At 39.0% G+C, this 10,109-nt stretch overlaps 1 protein-coding gene across 1 annotated transcript in view; it reads right to left on the bottom strand.

Moving 5' to 3' along the window:
- Positions 1 to 509: 509 nt before the first annotated feature.
- The window catches only part of LOC101850881 (F-box only protein 9), a gene marked incomplete in the record, with an annotated part of 22,653 nt that continues 13,053 nt past the window's right edge, over positions 510 to 10,109 (bottom strand). The window contains 7 exon segments of the mRNA XM_013081588.2: positions 510 to 2,182; positions 2,742 to 2,821; positions 4,270 to 4,377; positions 5,443 to 5,561; positions 7,089 to 7,202; positions 8,213 to 8,301; positions 8,917 to 8,978. Of these exon segments, the coding sequence (XP_012937042.1) occupies positions 2,068 to 2,182; positions 2,742 to 2,821; positions 4,270 to 4,377; positions 5,443 to 5,561; positions 7,089 to 7,202; positions 8,213 to 8,301; positions 8,917 to 8,978 (687 nt within the window).

The following is a 10,109-nucleotide window of genomic DNA, read 5'->3' as shown; positions in this document are numbered from 1 at the left end:
ACGGGACGCCGAAGATGCTTGATAAAATATCTTCCCTACAAGAAAATTGAACTCCCCAACTTTCACACGCAAAGCAAAATGTCATACCATTACACCACAGACACCCTTGAAAAGATTTTTATTTGTTACAATGTTCATGAAAAAAAAAATACAGTAGTCTTCACCTAAGATCCCACTGCTTAAGATCCCGTTATTTTAAGAAAACTGAATTTTTACTCTACAAAAGTCACCCCTAAGATCCTGCTCTGATTCACTCAGAAGGTCTACATTCGGGTAAGATTCCACATTTCAGATCATGATTTATAGAACAAAAACTCAGGCGGTACAGCCAATCAACGAAGAGTGAAAAGTTGAGATCATTGAACTACCCATGGCATCAAAGATCAGTTATTCTCTTGAATGTGATCACATTTAGCGTTGAAAAACTCAATGAAACGGTACAATGTTTGCCCCAATCAGGATCACACCGAGGTGTGAACTGACTGATGTGTTTGTTTTCCTCAAAATCGCACTTGCATCTGAGCTCTCCACCTAAACTTACATCACTCGCTGGGTGGGTAGGGCCTACAAGTTCGCTTCAGGCGGGACCACATCTAACTGTAAACTCTTCCGTGGCCATTGCAGCAGTTTTCTCTCTTCCCAAAGTTGCGAGACAGACTGAATTTTAACCTGCGTGGTCACAACGTACAGGTGCACAACAACAAAGACAGGGGAACTGGGTAAGAGATGGATGGCTATAAATTTCTGACAGGAGGAGGGGGGGGGGGGCAACTGGATAAGCGTAGATCTTGAGATTCACTATAGGATAAGTGTACACGGAATGCCTCATGCCACTGTCATTGGTCACAAAGGCTGACCACTCTTTGCTTGCCATTGTTATAAACCCACCCAGGGATCAAGTCGGTTTATTTTAAAGTGGAGGGAGGCTATTTTACTGGTTGTGGGCCTTTACATGGGTCACCGTAGATTCTTCCCTTGGTCCATCGGTAAAGATTCCGCATTTTCTTTGTTCCCTAACACCGGGATCTTAGGCGGAGACTACTGTATTATTAAATAGCATTAATCTTTCGTTGTGCAGCTAAGAGAAACAAAATGATTAATTTCTGAATTACTTTCAGATGCATACTACTTTTTATTATCATTTACTACTTTAAAATGTCATATAGTACACTACCAGAGTTCTTTTTTTTAGTCTAAGTAAGAGTTTTTCTGCACGTGCAACACAATAAGGTCATATAAGTGCCGAAGAATAGATGTGTCACAAGAGAGTAACATACACAAAAAAGAAGGAGAGGTAAGGACAATAGATGTTTGATAGGAAAGAAAGAGCAAACCATACCACAGCACCCGCAAACCACCCACTGCCAGAGCTCGGCTGAGATAAGTTTCAAATTGTATTATTCCTACTCCAAAGAAATCTGGGGATACATATATACAATGCAAGACCACGTACATTAAACATGAAGATTATACAGCGGTTTTAGTATCTGATTAGCAACAAACAGCTCCTCTAAGAAGGCATCTGCATAAACAATGAGTGTAATGCTCACACTTTAAAAAACATACGATACCTCTTCAAAAGAAACCTAAACATCTCAACCATTGGGTACTGAACAATCACAAGCTATATTAAGTAAAACAACTTACAAAAGTCAGGCCTCCAAAGATCACATTTACAGTATAGAATAAACAAAAGGATGGCGATATGCTCTTAAGGTGTACCTTGTTTCTAGTTCAACAAACAGACAAAACAAAACTTCTGATTTAAAAGAGAGACGACACAAATGTTAGCCCACGGTATATTTCTACTATTTATACCATATGCTAACTCTCAATTTTTACTGAGCACCCATAAGATCGGCTTCGATAATGGTTATAGAACACCAACAAAAAATTAACAATTTTTTTTCAATTACACAAATAGAACATAAAAACTATCTGAAAGCTGGAAGGATTAGCAATCACGAATCTTTCTACATCAGCGGCTGTCACAGAGCACACACTATCGAGACGACAGCCAGCATTATCCATGAGTTAGCACTATCCACAACACAACACTTGCCCGTCTTAGGAGAGAGGCTCCTGGGAGTTAGACAGGAAGCTCCGCACACGGGAAAAATTTAGCGGGGGGAACGTCCGCTTATTCAAATCAAAGTTGTTAACTGTCTCATGACCTGTGGACCTAAAAAAAACGAAATAAAGTTTAATAAAAATTGGTCAACCCTGTTCTTTTTTAATAATAATATAGATTGCAAAGGGCATACAGCTTGCTGTTGAGCGGGAATTTGCACTATACAAATGCTATTTATTTTTCTTATTATTATCGTTAAATTTTACTACTTAGCATCAAGCCCAACCTGCACATTCTTTCCTCAGTACACAATAATCTGGTTCAAAAGTTCTCGGGAAATGAACACTTTGTCGATAAACACTAGCAACACTCAGTCTAACAGTCCTTGCAACAAATGAAAAATCTAAAATAATCATACGTCTCTTTTTTGATTGGCAATAGAGAGTGAGTCAAAAGAGGAAAATATGGAAACTTTCAACTGCCCTTAAAACTGCACATTTCCCCAAGGAAGCCAGGAACATTGTCCTCATTCTCTAAAGCCCTGCAAAAAAGTATCTAAGGATTTGAAGAAGTGGCAAAACAACGTGCCCTTCAATTAAATGACAGAAGAGGCTTTCAACTAAAACCAAACTCAAAGCCATGTGAAAACCCATGAGAGAGCCCTACTTACTTATAGTATGTCCGCACTGTGTAGCTTCCCCAAACCAGCTGTACGTGGGAGCGTCTTCCAACAGATGCAACGTCAAATTCCTGAAAGGGCAAAAAAGATGAATAGTTGTAAATGTTAAAGGTATAATAATAACAATAATAATAATAATAATAATAATAATAATAGCTTGGCCGTCAATGTGTGATGATGACCAATATATCTACAGAGGAGAATATTTCTCCAGCGAAATAGAACTGGAAAAATTAAAGGTTAAGATGGCTCATGGTTTATACTGTGGCCGATGAGACCAATTCTGGCAGAGAAAAGTTTCAGAGGCCTAGGAGAGAACAGGAATGTGGTCAAAAGAAACCAGCTCTACATGCATACCATGGCGTTGGTGGCCTAGTGGTTAGGCTCTCGGACTCGCAACCGTAAGGTCGTGGGTTCGAATCCCGTCAGGGGCCCGACGTTGTGTCCTTGGGAAAGGCACTTTGCACAAATTTTCCTCACTTCACCCAAGTGGAAATGGGTACCCGGCTATAGACAGTGAACGATCTTGTCAGTTCGATAGTGTTTGAGCGCGTAAAATCCGCAGCTTGCACTGTAAGCTTCCGCGGAAGCCGAGAATGTTTCAGAGTGTTCTCAAACGGTCTGCTGGGGGTAGTAATAGTTGTAAAGCGCATAGAGCATGCTCTTGAGCATGGATAGGCGTATATAAATGCAATTATTATTATTATTATTATTATTATTATTATTATTATTATAATTATTATAATGAAGCTACTCGTATTTAGTGAAAATAACTGAGAATTTATGATGTTGTATTTGCAAACAAGAAAATAGATAATAGGCATAAAACAGGAGTTACACACAAAACAAAGGCCGAGAATAACAACTTCATTGAATTAACCAAAATAATGAGGGGGGGGAGGAAGGAAAAACAGCATCCCTTATACATCACAACTGTTATTTATATTTCCTATGAACTAGAGCAAGAGCAGTCCGAAAAAATCAGTTCTCTGAAAGCTTCACGACAAAAATTTTATACAATGTTATATCCATATTTGAATATCTCTGTTTTCATAATCTGCGTATGGGGCTCTCATGGTCTAGAGGTTATGGTGTTCGCCTCTCATTCAAAGGTCGCGGTTTCAAATACGAGTAGCGACTAAAAAAATTTATTCTCTAAAATTGTCTCCTTTCTCCTCCTTTCCTGTTCTCTAGCAATGTCCTACCGTCTGTTTTCGTCTCCACTTTCAGTGCCCACTCCCTCACCTCCTTTGCCCCCTCCTCTGAGCTCCTGACTCTTTCTGCAGACTTTCTACTGCTACTCCTTGGCTCCTTCTTACTGCTGTCTTTCAGCCACACCCCTGATCTTCTGGTAGGAAAGATCTACACCTAGCCTTCTCGGACAAGGACAAAGATCCCTCGGTGGTCTAAAATCGATAAGAGTAGGCTTCTGCCGCCACTCGGGCATGTCCCACGCACTCATATGACCTTACACAGTAGCGAGCACCGTAAAACATGTGCCAAAAAAAACCCAACTTACCACGCTGTACGTCACCTCCGCATCATTTTGATTGGCTGCCTGCCGATGACGCTTGTACCTGTACGTTGCCACTTCGGCTGTCTTCACCCTCTTCAGCACACACGTCACCTGCAGCAACAACAGTGCATTACAATAAAGATTCTGTAAAACAAGACGGTTGACTCCTCTCTTTGAACCAATTAAAAAAGTGTCCTCAAAATCCGGTGGTCCCCTCTTCGAAAAAGCCCCCACTTTGCGAACAGAGTTACCCTACTTGTGTGGAAAAAAATCAAAGTGAAACAAACAAGTTTTTGTATAAATTATAATTAAAATTTCGGAACAACGCCTTTTTAAATGGTTACACTGACAAAAATCCTCTTCAGGTGGAAGGGCGACTGTTTTCTTAGTTTAATTTGGCTTTAGAACGAGAGGCGAGAGGTCATTAAAATAGAATAAACCCAAAACTCCACACTGAGCGAACCGGAACAGCTGATGCTATTCCTATTCTTCTTCTGGAGAAACGAAAGAGAGCTTCAAAACAAAGACTGCAGCGACATCTGAACCAATGCGCGGACATCCGCGGACTCTTTTTTTGGCCGAGTGAACCATCTTGTTAAGTATGATCTTTGGTTACAGTAAAACTTTGTTTTAAGTGAGCTTAACAGTTTGAGCCCTTGCCACCTGTACACTGCCGTATACTGACAAAAAACTCACTTTGGTGCCAAAATGTTTTATTTGCTTAATCGAAAGCCTGATCAGTTACCACCCTACTTGTCTGCAAAAGTCAAGTTGAAACTGAGATTAGTTTTTCAATAAATGACAATTTAAATTTCAGAATGACTCTTTTTAAATGATTACGCTGATTAAAAAAACTTTTTCTCAAAACTGCTCTGAATTTTTTTTAAAGGCAGTTTGTCAACTTACGGCAGTACACCCGTGCCACTTAAAATTACCCGTATGCCTAGCCACCAGTACACCGGTGAGAAAAACCCCATACTATCCCCAAACCAACTGAGAAATATAAATAAAAGCGCTTTCAGGCCACCTGGCAAGTTGTGCTGGTTTAGAAACAAAAGTGAAGGCACCTAAAGACATTGGTCGCAATAACCTAAAACCTTCAATTAAGTTAATAAAACGACATTTTTGCTTTATACCTAAACCAAGACGTTCTTCTGAAAAGTCTCAGTCACTGACCTTGAACTCGGAGATCTTGTAGTGACCTTTCAGGATTCCTGCGGCCTTGGAGTTGCGGTGTCGCAGTTTTGGCAGAGTTTGGAGTGGGTCCTCCGGGCTCACCAGCATCAGCACATGTCCTGGACAAGTCAGGTTCATTGGAAATTTTAATTGTTGTGAACTGCTTGTGCTACTCACACACACACACACACACACATACACACACACACACACAGATACACATAGACAAATGTACAGACACACACATACACACATACACATGAATACACATACACAAACACACACTAAAGCATGTGCACGCACATACACATCCACGTCTACACACTAACACACACACACACACACACGCACATACACACACACACATGAATATACATACATATATACACACACATCTACACACTCACAAACACACACACATACACACACACACACATACACACACGCACGCACACACACACACACACACACACACACAAAGACACACACTGATACACACAAACACACCGTTCCTCAAGACAGGGCAAAATTCCTTCACCAAACAACAGTACTCTTCTGCTGTGTTAGCTCAACCTTTTCATTACCTAAAGATATTTTAGAGCAGACCAGGGAACCCTCACATGCATCCTAACAAACATCATTGATGCTACAGTTCGTTTCAGTAGAGGTTTTACGGCACATGCAACTGCATAAGGTCATATAAGAGCCGAAGATTAGAGGTGTTACAAGAGAGTAACAAACACAAAAAAGAAGGAGGAATGATAAGGACAATAGATGTTTGATAGGAAAGAAGGAGCAAACCACACCAGGGCACCTGCCACCCACCCACATTGATGCAACAGTATTTAAAGTAATATTCAGAATTTTCAGAATAGCACTTTAGTGGTATGGTATCAATGTCATCATTTCATCCATATTCGGACCAACGTTGTGATGGTTTAACAGACACCACGAGCAGCATTCAGCTTAAAAAAAAAAAACTACCTAAATATCCGCTTACTACCATATCAGTGCAAGAGACTTCCAACAGATCTTTTCATTCCACGACATACATTGATAATATTCTTACCCCCCAAAAATGGACATCACTGGAGTATCTTCTGAGCTCAATGTGAAATGGTATAGGTTTAATGCCTTTATCAACACTATTAGGCTATCTAAGAGGCGGGACCTCCGAGATTAACATCCATCTGCAAAAGGACCAAGCCAAATAGGAATTTCTTGTAAAAAGCCTTTCAAGGGACATAACATTGGACCAAGCTGAGGCTCCCACCCAAGAACCTCCAGTCTCACGATTACTGGCTATGCCATCAATGCCATCTTCTAAGCTCAGAAAGGAAAGGAAAGCACGGGTCAGCAAAACTACTAGATGTAAATAGGCCTAGTCTTAGTGTCATCTGACATTACAAAGTGGAAAAAGAGTTGTTTTAAACCCTCAAATGTTCACAGTTGACAAGGCAAAACCATTAACATATGCTCTGATTTACCAAAGAGTATAACACCTCTTTCTCAAATTACAATCACTTACTTGGAGAAACAGGAGAGTCAGATGTACTTTTCCCCCAAGTGTTTTGTAGACAAGGCAAACTATGCATTGTACAAAATGAAAATGTATTCACAAATTCTCAGAAAAAGCAGGTACGTACCATCTGGGAAAAAGCGGACGTATCTGTAATACTCCACGAGGTGAAAGGGACGGTAGAACTGATCCATGCCTTGCTCTCCCTGACGTATGTACGTCACACGGCTGATGTAACAACCTGGGTCAGAGGCACACACGACACACAGATGAGTAATAAAGTTTAAAAAAGAAAGAACACAAACATCAAGTCATAGAGATGAGCTGAACAAAATTTTTCAAATGCAAGCATCAGGATATACAGATGGGTTAAAAAGGAGGCAAACAAGTATCTATCAAATTATCATCTTCTTTAATTTCATTAGAGTATTAAAACTCATATTCAAAAAAGCAACAAAAAACAAACTTCCCAACCTGGGAAACCTGAATCTTGTCTCCTGATCTCAAAGAGAAGCAGTATCTTTCACATTATCTACTTATTATAGCTTATTGACTTCCATCCTACCTCGATTAAAATGAGATAAATTCAAATCTGTTTGTAATCTTCCTAGATCTTTCCATACGGATCTAAAAGTTGAATGACAACAGAATCTAAAAGCCCATTCATAAAGGTCACTGCAAACCAAGACTCCAACAGGTATTGTTTGATGTTAACCTAAAGCGGGTAAAAAAAACAATCGGGACTTTACAGCATACACTTAAAACAATGAAAAGTTGACCTATTTTCCCACAGTACCACACTTTAACGTATGCCAAAGAAATGCAGTCCAACAGAAAGGAGAGCACTTTTTGAGACTTATGGGAAGATGTCTAGACAGTCAGGGGATGATATCTCCAAGCTTACATTGAAATGTAGGGGCAGGGTGGTGTTGCTGTCTCAAAATTAGCAATTTGTATGCTAGGTTACTGTAAATCATTTATTTTAGTAATCCTGCGTATGCAACCAAAGAGTGGTTGTTAATATAGGGTCCAAATAGAAACTTTATTACTAGATCAATACTTTTTAATAAAAATATATTCGTTAAGTCGTGGGCCGGCAGAAGTGCCACACAAAGTTAACTATGTAACCTCGTTGGCATAGGATAATTAATAAATCAGCTAGATTTTTTAAATTGCCGACAGATGAAAGTGAACAATCTACAGAGGTCAATCGAGAGCACTAAACTCATTTGAAAAGAGCAAAGAACAAACCATCAAACAACATATGAGGCCTCTCAATCAGCATTCTCCTCCAGGAGGCGCCGTATTTCTTAGGACTGCCGAGATTTACACCCCAAATTCTGAAACACAATTAAAAAATGTACACATATGTTACAGAAAGCTTTAAAATTCTTTAGCATAGTCCATTTTGAAACATACTGAGCAAAAAAATTCCTATACATCCTATTAGGTCAATAAGGTGGTCCTACAAATTATGACTCAATGACTAAAGACGATTAAACCTGACTTCACAAGTTATAAAAAGCCCAAATTTGCCCTTTTATACCTCAATACACCAGCCATAAGAATCATGTAGAAAGAAATATAGCCTTTGCAGTGTTCAAGGTTGGAATTATTTCTCTAAACTTAAATTTATTTTTTTTTACTTCTGAAAAGGAACTGTATTAATATTTCAGCAAAGAAATCTAAAGGAACAATTCCATCCATAACCTAGTTTTTGAATAAGTCGACCTGAATTTTTGTTGTGTGTGGCAGCTTCAGAAAACTAAAAATAGTGAAACTTTATATGCATAGATGAATGTATACAAGTTCCAAGGACTGCGACACTTCTGACAAATTAACTTAAAACATACATGCATACTGCTGTCTTCTAAATGCAGAACAAGGAAACAGCATTACAAATGAATAAAACTTTGTTTTAAGAAATTAAATCTGCCAAGTGACAGCAGACTCACTTTTCACACGCCAGTTTCCAGACGGTCTCGTCTCTGGCACACATATAGAAACCCCGACACACCTGAGAACAACACATTCGCACAGTTATACAAGACGAAGTAATAAAACAAGAGTCATCAATCAAGGTTTACAATGTTGTTGTTTTTTGTGAGAGTAAAAAAAATAAAAGCAAATCAACACAATTATGGTCATTTAGTACTGGGAAAAAGCAGGACAAACAGACTGAAGCAACAATGGGAAAGTAAAGAAGTAGGACCTACCAGCGGCCCCGTCCAACAGCCCGCAGTTTAGAATTTTGACCAGAACAAACATGTCCAAAAAACCTATATGTCGGTAAAAATCAAATAACATTTTAGCAAACACATAAAACACATACTTGCACTGGCATGCATCTGTGCATTTCCACTCAGTCGTGTAACCCCAAAGGAACAAAACAAAGTACAGGAATTGTATACTTGCACATGTTCACACTTATGTTGTTTGCACCAGTGTAAGAAGAAAAAAAACCCAGCAAAAAAGGATAGGTTTCCTTGATTGCTCAGGTTCAATCAAACACCTTCAAAAACTAAAAAGAAAATGTAAAATAATGAACTCCACTATCTAAATATAATCTCGGCCTACATAAAGAATAATTGAAAAACCAGTGACTCAACTCTGGAGTATCTTATTAAGGTCCATCGTGCCAGCTCAACACCTTTTATGCCCATTAAAGAACAAATTACTGTGAGGATATTACTGAAAAATGATTACGGGCAGAAAAAATTTTAATTTTCAGTTTCCACAGACTCTCAAGCTAGAAAAATAACATAACTTTGGAGGCAGTTTTCCAGCTAATTTTACCTCTGAAACCAGGCAACCCGAACAACACAGATGGATATTTTTTTAATCAAAAGTAAGGGAAATGGACAGGCTTTAAGATGATACCAATAACTCTATACGTCCCAAAATTGACGACCCCTGATTCCACCGCGTTGTGACACAAACACACACATACACACACACACACACACACACACACACACACACACACACACACACACAAACAAACAAATATGCATAAACTCTCAATATGCTCATGTATTTCTATATACACATAAACTTGCAATTTGCTCATGTATTCCTATACACATAAACTCACAATATGCTAATGTATTCCAATACACAAAAACTCACAATTTGCTCATGTATTTAT

Source organism: Aplysia californica, unplaced genomic scaffold, assembly GCF_000002075.1.
Source record: "Aplysia californica isolate F4 #8 unplaced genomic scaffold, AplCal3.0 scaffold00137, whole genome shotgun sequence".
Classification (NCBI taxonomy): domain Eukaryota; kingdom Metazoa; phylum Mollusca; class Gastropoda; order Aplysiida; family Aplysiidae; genus Aplysia; species Aplysia californica.
The sequence above is the reverse complement of the archived record's forward strand: the minus strand, read 5'-3'. Positions and strand labels throughout refer to the sequence as shown.